Source organism: Balaenoptera acutorostrata, chromosome 11, assembly GCF_949987535.1.
Source record: "Balaenoptera acutorostrata chromosome 11, mBalAcu1.1, whole genome shotgun sequence".
NCBI classification, from domain to species: domain Eukaryota; kingdom Metazoa; phylum Chordata; class Mammalia; order Artiodactyla; family Balaenopteridae; genus Balaenoptera; species Balaenoptera acutorostrata.
This window is the reverse complement of record NC_080074.1, coordinates 98,721,341-98,737,528: the sequence shown is the minus strand read 5'-3', so window position 1 is coordinate 98,737,528 and position 16,188 is coordinate 98,721,341. Positions and strand designations below refer to the sequence as shown.

Here is a 16,188-nt window from a genome sequence, read left to right as displayed (position 1 = left end):
AATGAACAAATCATAGCAATTCTACACAAAATCTTCCAGAAAATTGGCATAAAGGAGTACTACTCTGAAACCTAAACCAGACAAAGCTGTTAAATGAAAAGAAAATTACATATAAATATCATACATAAACATAGTTGCAAAAATCCTAAGCCAAATTTTAGCAGATCTAATCCAGTGATATGTTAAAATGATAATACATCTCGAGAATCGAAAGTTGGCTTAAACTTCTATAACTATTTAAGTTAATTCATGTTAAAAAACTAAAAAGAGAAAAGAAAAACTATATGATCATCTCAGCAGATATAGGAAAAGTATTAGACAAATCAATACCCATTTCTGATAAAACCTCAGTATTCTAGGAACAAAAGGAAAATTTCTCAAACTGATAATATTCATCTATGAAAAATATACAGTTAACACCTTACTTAATGGTATAACATTGACTTATTCCCAAGATCAAGAACAAAATAAGAATTTGCACTCTCACCATTTTTATTCAATATTGTACTGGAGGTCCTAGTCTATGAAATCAAGCAAGGAAAAGAAATAAAAATCATCCAGAAAGGAAAAAATAAAAATATTTTTATTTGCAGATGACATGATTATGTATGAGGAAAATCCAATGAAATACACACACACACACACACACAAATACACAAACTTACTAGGAGAAATAAGCGAGCTTATCAAGGTTTCAGGATATAAGGTTAATACAAAAAACTATTATAATTCTATACAATAGCAAAGGACATTGGAAATAAAAACTACAATGATAACAATACCATCTACAGTAGCATAAAAAATGTGAAATACATGATGATAATCTAATAAAATATGTGAAACAGCTATACAGAGAAAATTACAAAACATTGCGTAAAGAAAATCCATGAGTTGAACAAATCAGTATTTTAAAGAATTCAATTTCCCCCAATTTATCTATAGATTCAGTGAAATCACATTCAAAATTTCAAAAAGTTTTTTTAGAAATTGACAAGCCAATTCAAAAATTAAGATGGAAATGCAAAGACATAGATTAACCAAAACAACATTGAAGAACTACCTCCATGTGATTTCAAGATATATTATAAAACTACAGAATCCAAAATATCACAATGGTGTTATGCACAAAGAATATACAAATAGATCGATAGAACAGAATAGAGTCCAGAAATAGACCCAGACATGTATGGATAATTGTTAACAAAAGTGCAAAGGCAACGTAGTGAAGAAAGAATAGTCTTTGCAGCAAATGTTGCAAAAACAATTGAATATCCACATGCAAAAAGGAAAAGAAAAAGAACTTCCATACATCCATACGTGACTTACAAATTATCCCCCCAAAAGTTATAGATTTCCACATAAAATCTGAAACTATAAAATGTCTAGAAGAAAACATAGCAGAAAAATTGTTGTGACCTTGAGTTAAGCAACAAGTTCTTAGAAACAACAATAGAAACAGGAAAATGGACTTCACTGAAGACTGGCAGGGGGGCTTGGAACAAGCTAGGTGAAAAAAATATACATAGAGAATTGAAACTTTTGCTATCAAGGTGTCAAGCAGCTGGGCCCCAGTCTCTGCTAAGGAGTTCTGCACTTTAGCTAGTAACAGGAAGTTCTCAGGGCTTTTATGGTTTGCACCTAAGTGACGAAGTATAGCTTAATTTTCAGAAGAAAATTCAAAGGTCTTCTCCTCCTTTTCTTCCAGAGCCTTCACATTCACTGTACTCTCAATACGTTCCCCTTCTTCTGACATATACTGAATGCAGTTAAAATGCAGTTTTCAGCAAAAACAGTTCCCCTTTGTATATATGCACAGGTGCCTGAAGGATACATCTGGAAAGCAGCTCCCTGGAGTCTAAACCTGCAGGCAGGGGGAAAAACAAATTTAGATTTACTGCCACCTTGTGTCAGGCACTTAGCCTTGTCTGAAAGCTTCAAGTCAGCAATAAACGTGAGAAGGAAAATTTAAGAGAAGATCTGAATGGGTAAACGGGCAAGTCCCTGTGTGAGAGAGCTGGGGAGAGAGATTCAGAAATTCCCCAAGCTTCTTTCCAGCAAGAAGAGGACATTGTGTGGAATGTGGCAGTAACTTCACTAGTAAGTTCAGCAAAGAATAGGAAACTTACAAGTGGGGCATCAAAAAGAATAGGCAACTTACAAGTGCAGCATCAAAAAGAAGAGGAAGCTTACAAGTGGGGCATCAAAGGAGAACCATCCTCCCAGAGCCATGAGTAGTTGGGTTTCTTCAGAGACAACCCCATCCAGAATGGGAAACTGGAATGGGCAATTGCTTGCTGGATGAATTCCTGTGGGAAGTAACGTTTCTGAGTTGATGAAAGAGTCGATGTGGACTTTTTAGATTAGATTCACAAAACGAAAGAAACCAAAGAGCTCTTAGACATCCTCTTGATGGCTTTACAGAAATTCTACTGGAGCCTAGAGATACTTCATAACCTGTCCATCCAAGGTCATGCATGTAACCAGTGGCCAGCCTAGGCTAGAAAACAGGTACATATTCTGATTCTCAAGGAAGGCCTTAACCTGATCTATTTCCCTGTAAACCAATATTCCAGCCCAACACACATCCATTAAAAACTCACCAGATCATCTGAGCTATTAATCTTCAGCATGTGGGCATCCAAAGACAAGCAGTTCTCCCGGCTTTTTTCCCAATTAAATGGGCCAGAGGAAAATTGGTAACAGTTTTCTTCATGCCAGAGCCAGTCTTGGGGACAAGGACCTAGGAAATGTAATATACTTCATTAGTGAGTTATGCCTGAGTAAAAATATTGCTACAATTCTTAAATCAATTCATCTCTCAGGGCTCTCACATGCTACCGCCTCTTCTTAATTAGAACTATACCCAGACTCTGCAAATACCTAAATAGCCTAGAGTCTTTATTGCTCCATTTTTTGGAGAAAAAAGAAATGAAGCATTCTGATTTTAGAAAACTCAATTAAAAAGCAAGGCTTGAGCTGGGATGTAATTTTAGAATCTGATCTAATTTTTTAAAAATTATGTTTGGAATCATGGAAGTGAGAGTTGGGAGGATGAATATGTAATAGCTATTCTGCTACTAAAACAGATATGCTTATATATTTTAAAACTTCAGGTCTTTGAATGATGGATTTGGGCTTAGATCCTGTGCCTCCTGTTTCTGGACATGTAGCCCTTTGTGCCTCCTGAGTACTTGAATTACGGCTAGTCTGCATTGAGATGATGTTCTGTAAGTGTAAAATATACCCCTGATTTTGAAAACTCACTATGAAAAAAAGAATATAAAATATCCCATTAATAATATTTATACTGATTAGTGTCAAAATAATATTTCAAGTATATTGGGTTAAATAAAATATGTCACTAAAATTAATTCATCTGTTTATTTTTCATGTTTACTGTGATTCCTAGGAAATTTAATGTTGCATACGTGGCACACACTGTATTTCTTTTGGACAGAGCTGTTCTAGGGAGAACAGTATATTGATGCAAAGAGAGCATCTCAATTTAAATAAGATTTCAGAAAGTAGGGAAAAGTTTTCAGCAGAAAATTCCCAGAGAGTCCAAAAAACTCAACTCAGGGCTTAGGCGATAGGCAAAATATGTGTTTTACAGATATTTTAAACGATCCCCGAATCCTCTTCCTCCTCCCCCTTCCCCTCCCCCCTCCTTCTTCTCCCCTTCATCAACATCATCTCTTCTGTGTGTTACTAACACTTGGAATCTCTTTACTGGGGAACAAAGCCCTTTGTTCTATGCTGTGGCCAAAAAAAAAAAAAAAAAACCAAACCTCAAATCCTTGAGCAAGGCAACATTTTAATTTCAATTTTCATTGTGGCATAAAACCATCGGATAATTTTGTAAGAATAGGCTTTATCAGAGAGGACAAAGTAGAAGGGCACTGAACTAGGAAAGAAGAAAGTGAATGAGAAAGGGCATACATAAGGCTGGATTGAAAGCAAAGAATGCAAGCTTCCTAACTTATTAATTTGCCTAGTCCTGTCTTACTATGTCAAAGGAAAGAGTATATTGGTTTTCCTGAACTAAAAGAAAGGTCTAGGTAGGTTTTCCAAGCTATGAAAAAGTGAAAAAGATGAATGTTAAAATGTGGCATTCAAACCACCTGTATTTCCTTTAATTATTATTATTTTTTAATTTAACAAACACAATAACCATTGTGTTAACCAACGTGCCAAAAATGGTTGGCAGTAATTTTTATGTATTGGCTCATTTAATCCTCATAACCACAGTATGTAAGAGTTAGGTTAATTTTCTTCCTTTGAAAGATAGAGAAAATGGGAATTTGAACATGGGCAGTCTAACGCTAGCATCTATGTGTTTAATCACTATATCACACTACCTCTCAAACTCCTGAGTTTGAATTAACTGAGGAAATATTTCTTGATGCCCCTCAAGATATTTTGATACAGGGTTTTGGGGTAAATCTGGAACTTGCCACTTTTAACAAGCTACTTAGGTGATAATTTTGTACACTAAGGGTTGAGAACCAGCACTAATTCCGGTGCTAAAATGTAGTCTGTTACTTTGAAGACTGTATCTTTCTAGCTGGCTGACCTCAAGCAAATCACATATGCTAATTTCTCAGCGTCTTGCCCTCTTCATACATATACCGAGGACCACAGACTGGTTAGTAAGAAAGATAAAACTTGTCTCAAACTTGAGAAAACTGGCGTAATTTTTTTGCATAGTATTTTATTATTAATGTTTTTTTTTTTTTTAATTTATTTATTTATTTATTTATTTATTTATTTTTGGCTGTGCTGGGTCTTCGGTTCGTGCGAGGGCTTTCTCCAGTTGCGGCAAGTGGGGGCCACTCTTCATCGCGGTGCGGGGACCGCTCTTCATCGCGGTGCGCGGGCCTTTCACTATCGCGGCCCCTCCCGTTGCGGGGCACAGGCTCCAGACGCGCAGGCTCAGCAGCTGTGGCTCACGGGCCCAGCTGCTCCGTGGCATGTGGGATCTTCCCAGACCAGGGCTCGAACCCGTGTCTCCTGCATTAGCAGGCAGATTCTCAACCACTGCGCCACCAGGGAAGCCCTATTAATGTTTTTGAGAATCTTCTCAAAGCTGCTTGATGAACAGCAGTGCTTTATTTGGCATCTCTACTAATTGGCCTTTATCTGACACTGCCAAGGAATGAAAACACGTTACTTGGTGTATCTACTACAAAAGACATATCATCTATTATTTTTGATTAGTTGTCCACACTTGGCATCTCTGGGATATGGTTCTGAACAATCCTGACATAATTTTACTCCCATACAACTGATAAAAACAATACTATTTTACAGCTCCACCTGTGAAATAAACCATTTTTGGTATGTAGCTATGTCTGCTTATATAAACATTCCTGTCCTTGATATATTAGCCTCCTTCCTTTAAGCCTTCTTTGAGATGGTTTTATTTCCTAAACAGCTCTTTCCTTAAAGAGATTCAATATATGTTTGACACTTGCTAAAAAAATCAGCTTGTCTATAAACGTCTGCTAATTTTGGAAATTTAAATAACCCTGTACATACTGAAGGGATTTATACACTGCAAAACTTTATACAAAACTACTTATCATTATTATCATTTAACTTACCTGGGTTTCAATTTTTTCTTCTATAAAATAAATGGATGGGTACCTATAAACTGTTACTTTATAATCTTTATTCAACAAAATTACGTGGTTGAGATTAAGGTGAGCTGTACAAGCAAGAAGCTGCAGAAATCTCTGTCTATTAGTGGCAGCTAGTTACTAATGCCAAGAAAGCAATGTACCACTGAAAGTGACTCTATTTCACACTTTCAAATTCTCCCCATGACTAAAAGCACATACCTGATTTAATTATACGTTGTAGAAAAACTATACTAACTGTACAGATGACTTCTGTAATATTGAGTTCACATTATCATCTCCATGTTAGAAATGTTTCTATCTGCCTCCTAGATTCTGAGTTCACCTAGTCAGCTGAGATCAACTCAGTCCTTCTCATATACAGTGACTTCCTGGGCCTCTCATAACTTTGTCTAATTTGAAGTATCTACTTAACACTTTCAAGCCAGCTCACCTCTATTGATTCAATTTACATTGATGTAGTACACTTTATGAGAAACAGTCCCATAGAATAATGCTAATGAAGAGGAAGGGGTCCCCAGGACAAAGGAGACCCCTTAGGAAAGGAAATCAATGATTAAGATACATTGGAATGGAAAGAGAGAAGAATCTGTGCAAAGGGTAAAGGTGAGGGATTTCTTCCAGAAAAATCTCAAAACTAGAAACTTAAAAAGAAAGAGAAGGCTCTTGTGAGGCAGGAAAACTTAAATCCACCAAAAAGTATGGTTAATTGAATCAGATTAACTCAAGAACTTGGCATGGGATAGGGTGAGGATGACAAAAAGAGAGGACTTCTGGTGTAGAACATGATGAACAAAAAGGATACATATATCAATATGCCAATTTTGTGCCTAGAGATATTTCCAAAAAATGTTAAGATTTACAGAGAAGCTTCCACTGTCTCTCTTCACTCCTCCCTCCCTCATACCTGAATAGTTTGCTGCTTTTTTCAGAGCTTCTTGGAGATTCAGGTTCTGATGATGAAGTTCCATTAGTTTCTTGGATTTTTCATCCAGCTTGTGGGCAAGGGTTTCTATCATTTCTTTGAGTTCCCATTGTGACTCCTGGGAAGATTTTTCTGTCTGGTGCTGGGCTGAAATCTGTCCCTCCAGGATATCTTCCTGGTGAGTAAGGTTTGCTTGCTGTTGTTTTAGGAGATCAGACACCTGGGATACTAAATCAGAACTGAATTAAGACTCCATTTCCAACCCCAGTAAAAATTCCTCCACAGGATTTTGAGCAAATCAAAGAACTGAATCAAACCATTTGTTTTGACAACAAACTGCTGCAAGATGACCCAAATTTATTCAGGAATTACAGATTTGGAAATTATTTGATATTCATGCAATATTTTTTTAATTTGAGGAACTGTCACAGATACTTGTGATTTAAAAAAATAAAGACAGGATTTTACTCGTTGTTGAGAGTTACACACAAGTTAAAAGGAATCACAAGATAAGTCTTATACGAGTGGCATAAATAAAATATAGACAATCTAAGATAGTCAGACACCAACCAGACTCAGTGACTGTTAGTAGCACTGGTCATTAATGACTTACTCTAGTTGTGTCTTAATTCCTCTGACCTTTCTCTACCCTTCCACATTTCCTGATTTTAGTTAAAAACTGTGACACTCAACCCGTTTTTGAGAAACCCTCCCATGGAATTTTTTTAAGCTGCTAACACAAGAGTCTGAAAACATATTTTTCAGTTTTAGTTTGTTATTTTCTTTGTTTTTTGTTGTTTTTTTTTTGTTTTTTTTTTTTTTTTTAGGAAGGGTGGAGATGAAAGGAAAGTTGTGAAATCAAGCGGGCAACAAATGTTAAGGGTCCAATGTCTCAGTTCTAGAAGCTTGACGGTTCAGTACAAAGTAGACCTCTTGGGTTGAAAGCCAGATTTGACCCTGTTGCAAAGTGGTCCAAGCCTCAGAGGAAGACTCTTCCAATGACCATCTCTGAGTCAAGGGCTCTTCTCCCAGATCAGTAGGAAAAGTTTTAAAGATTGAAAGTGTTCATAGATTGAAAACATAAGTTGTTTGAGACCTTAAACAACCGAGAAACAAATTAGCACTTCAAAGGCCTTAGTAATCTGGATTCTAGGACTCTAGAGAGCTAGGATTCTAGGATTCTAGAGATAAATAACTCAGATCCATGCCCTAAATACACAGGTGTATTAGACGGATGATCAGCACCATTTTCTTTCTTTCTTAGCCATTTTCATCTTTCCTTTCATTTCTTTTCCTCTCAACATCCCCTCTTTCCTAAATGGCCATATTATAAATTTGAAGAATGTTTTGTTTTAAATGTTTTATTTATGAAGACTGTATTTCTGGGCTCTTTAAATGGGTATTAAAACTCTATTAAAGCTCAGCATGAACTAAATGAAGTTTCTTTTACTTTTGGGTCCCTCGGGTGACCTTGTGGATTAGTAACTTCAAATTATTTTCTTCCTTATTATTCTGGGATTTAAATAGGCTTTATCCATGAAGTTATGAAAACAAAACCAAACAAAAACCTACCATTCATAATCTTCATCCCATGCCTCAATCTAGTTGAGGGAAGAGCACAATATACCCATTCATCTTCCCACTCACTCTTAAGACAATTTGCCTAAAATGTATCTAAATCAAGGCTGTTTATAGTTGTTATGAAACCAACAAATAAACCATGTTTATAAGTTCTCATTTTTTTTTCTCCAGCTTTTCCCGGCTTCAGCACTTACATTGGATTATCAGCAATATAACGGTCACCAGTAATCCCAGACAAAGGATCCCTAGAGTCATAGCAGCAGGGTACCACCTCCGAGAGGAAAGAAAACGAAGACCTAAAGTGACAGAGGATAGATTCAGAAAGACAAAAATGATGGAGGCAAGGGATCAAACAATTCTTTGGATACTGTCTGTACCTGGTACTTTGCATTACTTACCTCTAGTATTCCCAATGGCTTTGCAAATAATTCATTACTCACATTTACAGATGTGAACTATGTACAGTTAAAGAATTTAAGTAATTTACCTATGGTCATGCAGCTAACAACATTTAGGAGCCAGGATTCGATACCAGATATTTGACTCCAGGTATCTGATTCTAAAGCTTATGCTTTGTCTACTGTCCCCACAGTGAGTCTTCAAGAAACTCTCAGCCCAGCTTGGTTAGATTAACTTCCTCCACAGGGTAGAGAGCCTGATGTTTTTAATATGGATCATGTGTATGTACACACACGTGTGCACACACACACATGCACACACATGCACACACACACGCACACGCAGTTATAAGTAACATATCATAAACGAATGTCAGATATCAAGCAAATAAGCCTTTAGTCAGTTAACCGAGAAAACCTCAAAGAACTAATACATAATTTTGTGCTATTCAATTTTTATTTGGAACTGGTGTTATTGACCAAAGAAAAATAGGAATGAAATCTCAATATTCACTTGATTCATATTAACATCATGTCCACTACTCACACCAGCTGTGGCCTTCTTGTTACAAGAGAAAAATTCACCATTATTATAAAAATAAATAAATCATGTAGCTCACAGGTGTACGAATATCTTATTATGAGGTCCACCACTTAAAAAGCACAGATATTACTGGTTCAGCAGGAAAACATTTCGTGTAATGGATTTGGACTCCTCACCTTGTAAGATAAACAAATAAGGCACTGACAATGTTACCCTCTATATGCAAACAAGGAAACTGACAATTCAGTGACTTGCCTAAGATCACACAGATGTTAAGATCCAAACATAGGTCTTTAATCCAATTGTCAGTAGCTATGTGACTTAGAACGTCACATCACAAAACTTCCAGCATGAATGTATAATGATCCAAATCAATCAGTGGTCACATATATTCACAGAGTTCTCATGTGTCAAAAGCACTCCTAATAGACCCTACAGATGATCCAAACAAAATAGAAATTTTGACAGGAAGCAATATGGTTTATTCTCTGATGCAAAAGTTATTAAGCTCCTAGAAATGTGTATGCAAAGTTGGCAGAAAGGAAGTTGAAGACAGTTATGTGTCTTGCAAATAATTGCCCAATCCTAGCCTTGGAGGCAAATATCTGAGTAAATCTTTCAATCAACATTTCTCTCTGGTCAATATTCATTCCATCTTATAGATCAATCCTAGCTCTACCACTTACTAGCCACATAAAACTGGGTAAAACTCTGTAAAAGGGAGATAGTATTAGTCCTAATCTCAAGGTGTGAAGATTTAGAGAAATAATGCATGTAAAGTGAATATCATAGAAAATAGCCTATAGCAAATGTTCAATAAAAGTTAGTTTCCACCCTCTACTACAGCATCATTCATACCAAGTTAGTTTATTCATCAACATCATCTTCGTTATCACCATTATATCTGACTTGTTTTTCCTTTAAGTAAGTGCTATTAACTCTTTAATATTTTCCCATATTCAGGTGTTGTAGTCTTCTAATCCTATATTCAGTTAGTTTACATTTCTAACCTAATTCTGTCCCTGTACATATTTAGCCACCCCTAGTACCTTTGTCTCTCTCTCCATTTGGCTTCTGGTCAAGTTGATCCTTCATACTCTTGCTCTTGAGGTCATCAAAAGTCATTTCCAAATTTATTCCAAGAATGAGAGAGTGAAGCAGTCAAGGACTTCTACAAAGTAAAAATGTGTGAGCTCCTGCTGGAGTGTTTAAATAGCTACTGATATCTAGTAGAATGACTCAATCATTGGTAGGAGGAAGGAGAGGCTTTGCTTCATACTGGGAAGTTGGCTGACGCAAACTCTTGGGTTATGTCTATTGCAGGAGGGGAAAGTGGTGATTCTGATAGTGTTTCAGGATATTTCACTAAGTAATTTATAAAAGGGAAAAATGTATTTTCCATGAGCATTAGAGGAGAGGAATTTGTACCCACGTTTCAGATATGGAAACTGAAATTTAAAAGGGTAATTCACAGTAAATTTGTGGAAGAGTGTGCATTAGACCAGACTACTTGATGCCAATATCCATATTTGTTTATTTCACTGTAGCAGACTATCTCTATACTGAGTCTTTCATAAGTCTCACATTTTCCTTTTTAATTTTGACTTTTTTTCATCAGCTATAGACTTGGGAATTTGGGGATTAATCACTTATGACTCATGTCTCTAGCCATGATAACCTAGGTAATTTTAGAACTTAGGAGTGCTATTTCATACAGTGGCAGTATAACATAGCAGCAGAGAGAACTTTGGAGCCAGATGGAGCTTGTTTCATATCCTTCCTTTGCTATTCCCTTGGTCTCTAATCTTGGGGAATGTCTTTGGCTATACATTAGGACATTATAATGTCCACTTGATAATGTTGATAATGTTGCTATAGGTGTTCAAATGAGATATTGGGTGAAAATGCTAAGCTTTGTACTTCAAACATAATAAGAAATCAATAAATGGTAGTTATTAATATTAGCAGTAGTAATACTCAACACAGTGGAATTGCTCATCAAAGAATACATTTTATATGTTTGCCTTGAGTCACAAAGACTTCTATGGGATCCCAATAAAGATACTATATGTATTCACTGATAGAATTCTCAGCTATTTTTCCCTCACAACCTCATAACCAGAAAAAAAAATCTTGTTGCAGTTATACATGCTTTTTAAAAATATCCTTATCTTTTAGAGATATCTATTAGAGATATAGCTAGTATTTGCTTTAAACTATACCAGGAGAAAAATAAAAAGAAGGGAATACATAAAAGATTGGAGAAAAATATGTAAATAAACAAAATCTAGGAAACTATTAGGAAAATGAATAGTTTTCACCAGTAATAATTTTTCACCAAAATGAAAGTCTAATTAGGATTCCATTTCTCTCCTCCTCTCTAAATTTTTTGTATTCCCCTTTTCTGTGCAGGGTATCTGAGGCCAACCTGAAAATAGTTGATCATTTAAAGTGCTACTCTATGAGACAGATCACAAAGGAAGCTCAGCAACTCGCAAATACATCCTAGTCCAATCAGCTTGTAACAAATCAATGTTACTTACTTTTATCCCTCAAGCCCCATGCCACCTCCCTTGATTGTGAGTGCCAGGAAGCAAGGTTAGACACATTACTGCATTTGCCAAGGGGACTTTCACATAAATAGGATCTCAGGAAATTATTTTAATGATGATTAATAAATACTGAAATGATACCACAATGAAGTGGACACTTTATCATTTCCCACAGCGATGCTATTTTGGATGCCATCAATATTCTAGTGGATTAAGATGAGACATATAGGTACCCTTGTTGAGGAAATGGACATGACACATATTTCTTGTGAGCCCATCACATCCTCATAGCTTTTTATGGGAAGAAGTATCTCAGAAGGATGCATGTGAGTATGTAGTTAAAATGCCCAAAGAAAGACACAAGACCAGAAAGAAATACGTTCCTTACAGAAGGCCTAAGATTGAGCTAGATCGCCCAGATTTCTGATATTCACCTCCACACTTCACCCATGAGACCCAGGAGAACATAATCATCCATTGTCCTTTGGGTCAATACTCACAGGACTCTCCCTAAGCAGTCCAGGACTTGGTGGTGAGCTCTACGAGTCCTATACTTCCTTCAAAAACAATTTTTTTTTCTTTAAAAAATCCTCTCACCTTAACACCCACAGGTCGGATTGTCATCGTCAGTTTCTTTTTCTCCCCTCATTTTATATACTCTAACATGCACTGTATTGATTTTCAACTTCATTAATGTTATTCCATTTCTCCAACTAAATTATAAGCCCTTTAAAAGTAAGGATAGACCCCCTTCTATTAAGGAAATCTCATTCTTTTCTACCACCCTAGCATACCATACTAATTGTGCTAATATTCTAAAGACAGTTGACAGTTAACACGAGATTCTTAATTGTGAAGACATCACCAGCATAAACTGGATTTTTAAACTACAAAGAAATCTAAGAAAAGTCTATCTCGATTCTTTTATTTTGAGAAAGTGGAACTAAAGTCCCCAAAATTTAAGTGGTTTACTGAATATCTCTTTTCTACCTGATGCTAGACAAGAACTCAGTTCACTGTTCTTTCAATTATACCAGATCATAAAAGACATAGGTGACTTCTTCTAAGTGATATTATAAACGCAGTATGAATCTCTCTCAAAGGATTCAGTGAGAGACTTTTCAGATCACCAAGGCAGAGCATATCCGCTTCATAGTAGACTTTAAATGTGGTATGCAGTAGAGGATGCCCACATCAGGGGCACCCTCAAATCTTTTCCTGATGTCCCTCCAACCAGAAGCTCACGCAGAAGTGCCACAACACGGACAGTATGAAAACTAGACCAGTCACCATCTTCTGGGTGATCTAGCCCCTCAACATGGCCATATTTTGCCTTTTGTTATTCAAACCTGTAGGTGTTAAGCTATTCCTCTCTCTTTTTATTGCGGTAAAACTTACACAACATAAAACTTTTACCATTTTAGCCATTTTTAGGTGTACAGTTTCATGGCATTAAACACATTCACATTGTTGTGCAGCCATCACCACTATCCATCTCCAGGACGTTTTTCATCTTCTCCAACTGAAACTCTGTATCCATTAAACAATAACTCCTGTGATGGTTGATTTTATGTGTCAACTTGACTGGGTCACAGCGTGCCCAGATATTTGGTCAAACATTCTTCTGACTGTTTCTTCAGGGGCGTTTTTGGATGAGATTACCGTTTTAATCAGTAGAGTAAAGCAGATTTCTCCCCAAGTGAGTGGGTTTCATCCAATCAGTTGAAAGTCTGAACAGAACAAAAAACTACCCTTTCTCCAAAAAAGAAAAAAATTCTCCAGGAGACAGCCTTTGGACTGGAACTGCACCATTGGCTCTCCTAGGTCTTGAGTCTGCCAGCCCACACTACAGATTTGGACTTGCCAGCCTCCATAATTAAATGAGTCAATACCTTATAATAAATCCCCTTCTCTCTATATATACAAATTCTATTGTTTTCATTTCCCTGGAAAACCCTGACTAATACAACTCCCCGTTCCTTTGTCCTCCCAGATCCTGGAAACCACCATCCTACTTTCTGCCTCTGTGAATTTGACTACTGCAGGGACCTCATACAAGTGAGATCATACGATATTTGTCCTTTTGTGTCTGACCTATTTCACTTAGCATAATATCTTTAAGGTTCATCCATGTTGTGGTATGTGTCAGAATTTCCTTCCTTTTTAAGGCTGAATAATATACCACTGCATAGGTATACCACATTTTCTTTATCCATTCATTCATTGAGGGACATTTGGGTTTCTCCTGTTTTTGAAACATCCACGGGAATAATTTCTACAATTTTTATGTGGCAGATAGCTGGACAGACTTGACAGGCCTTAAGTGGTTCTCATTATCCCTGCTTGTGTAATCGCCTCCTCTTGAGTGTGGGTGGGATCTGTGGCTTGGAGTGCAGCAAAGGTGATGTAATGTAGGTGATCACATATATGTGGTTACGTAAGGTGTAGTGCCTATCTCACTAAAGCACGGATCTCTCCCTGTGCACTCTCTCTCCCTCCCTCTCTCTCCCCGGCTGTATTTAAAGAAACAACTTACATGAATCTTTTTTTTTTTTTGGCTGTGTTGGGTCTTTGTTTCTGTGCGAGGGCTTTCTCCAGCTGCGGCAAGTGGGGGCCACTCTTCATCACAGTGCACGGGCCTCTCACTATCGCGGCCTCTCTTATTGTGGAGCACAGGCTCCAGACACATACGCTCAGTAGTTGTGGCTCACGGGCCTAGCTGCTCCGTGGCATGTGGGATCTTCCCAGACCAGGGCTCGAACCCGTGTCCCCTGCATTGGCAGGCAGACTCTCAACAACTGCGCCACCAGGGAAGCCCAACTTACACGAATCTTACAGCCACAGAGAAATGAATTCTGCCTAGAGAAGCTCAGAAATGAATCCTTCCCCAGTTAAGCCTTTAGATGAGAATACAACCCAGCAGACACCTGGATGGTAGCCTTGTGAGACCCTAAGCAAGGGACCCAACTAAGCTGTGCCCACACTTCTGACCCACAGATACTGTGAGATAATAAATATGTGTCATTTTACATTGCTGCTTACATAATTTGTGGTAATGTGTTACATGGTATATAAAGTTAATAATTCTGTGATAATCTTAATCCTCCTGTTTTGTAAAATTCCTTAAATCTCATCCTATCACTGACTTTCAGTGCCTCTGAGGTTCCCACTCAATACTTAGGCTGCTTAAAAAAAATGAAAAAAAAATCGAGGACTTCCCTGGCAGTCCAGCAGTTAAGATTCTGCGCTCCCACTGCAGGGGTACAGGTTCTATCCGTAGTCTGGGAGCTAAATTCCACATGTCGCGTGGTACGGCCAAAAAAAAACTTAGGCTGCAATCATGGTTCATAAAGTAGAGACACTATTATTTTATGTCTTCCTAGTGGAGCTTCCAGTAGATGCAAGATAAAACTGGTTTCTCCTGCCATATTATCTATTTTTGAAGCCGTGGCTGTGGTCCAACCCACTGTCAGCTCTTCATAGCTCACTCTTGGTGTCTCAGAGTAATAATAGTCCTAGCCTCTGTTTCATTGAAGCACAGAGAGGAAGGGAACCTGCAGTGAGTCACCTGACCTAGGCAAGGTCAAAAGGAGAATAATCAAAGGAACCAGAAGAAATTCTTTAACCCCACGTGTTATAGCTGTTGTTTAACAATTCCCTGAAGCATAGGTGAAAAGGCTTTGGTGCAGTACTCTCCATTTGTTCCACTCCATGTCCTTAACAACCTGGGCAGAAGCTAATGATTCACAAGCGAAATGGAACACAAGACTGTGTAGGGTTGTAATGAGTTCATTCCCCTCTACCTCACGTACCTGCCCTTCCAGTGTGGACCTCTTCTGTCTTCCCACCCGAATCCTCTTTCCTGTCTCATCGTTCCCTACATGGATGCTTTGATAGGGACTGAGCTCAGAGTTAAAACTGCCACAAGGCATAATCACTTCCATTAGGATAAACAAGAAGTTCTCTTTCTCCTGGGAATAATCCAGTGGAGGGAGGGGTGGGGGGAGGGCAAGGGGCAGTAGTAATTCTAAGAAAGAAAAGTAACAAGAAGGTCATTAACAGAATTCCATTTTGTTCTAACCTGTTAGGAAGCTGGAGGGCAAAGAGATGATGGCAATCACATGGCAGGAAAGTGCAATTGGGGGGAAAAAGTCATGTTAATGGGCAAACCTGTTCATGCAGGTGAAGGCTGGCAGGGCTGGGAGAAGAGAGGGCCAGGACAGCAAGGGGAAATACTCAAGAACGGGAATGCTAGGAAAGCCAAAACAAGGTCATGGTAACAATACACATGAGAGGCAGGAGGACATCAGTTATCCAGCATATTGAAGGGAAAAGTTACTGTTAAAATTGAGTGGAAATCAAGACAATCTTAGTTAACACTTACAAAATACTTGTTATATCAGGACTAGTGTATGTATTTCATACACGTTAACATAGTTAATCTCTATAAGTGTATGAAGTAACATTATTTTATCCATTTTATATAGGATGAAACTGAGCCAACAGAGAGATGTAATAACTTGCCTAAGATCCCACACCTAATAAGTGA

General features: G+C 37.7%; 2 protein-coding genes across 3 annotated transcripts in view; both read right to left on the bottom strand.

Moving 5' to 3' along the window:
- The window catches only part of LOC103012302 (C-type lectin domain family 12 member A), a 234,448-nt gene that overhangs the window by 108,149 nt on the left and 110,111 nt on the right, over positions 1 to 16,188 (bottom strand). The gene's annotated exons all lie outside the window — the stretch shown is intronic.
- On the bottom strand, positions 566 to 10,274 carry OLR1 (oxidized low density lipoprotein receptor 1). 2 transcript variants are annotated; one of them, XM_007196079.2, is made up of 6 exons: positions 10,137 to 10,274; positions 8,340 to 8,441; positions 6,547 to 6,792; positions 2,601 to 2,740; positions 2,191 to 2,306; positions 566 to 1,861 (listed from the first exon to the last, which is right to left on the bottom strand). In XM_007196079.2, exons 1-6 carry the CDS (start codon positions 10,210 to 10,212, stop codon positions 1,717 to 1,719), a joined length of 825 nt encoding a protein of 274 aa, XP_007196141.1. In that variant the 5' UTR covers positions 10,213 to 10,274; the 3' UTR covers positions 566 to 1,716. The 2 variants fall into 2 exon arrangements, with proteins under 2 accessions (XP_007196141.1, XP_007196142.1); XM_007196080.1 differs by having other exon boundaries at positions 1,780 to 1,861; positions 2,159 to 2,306.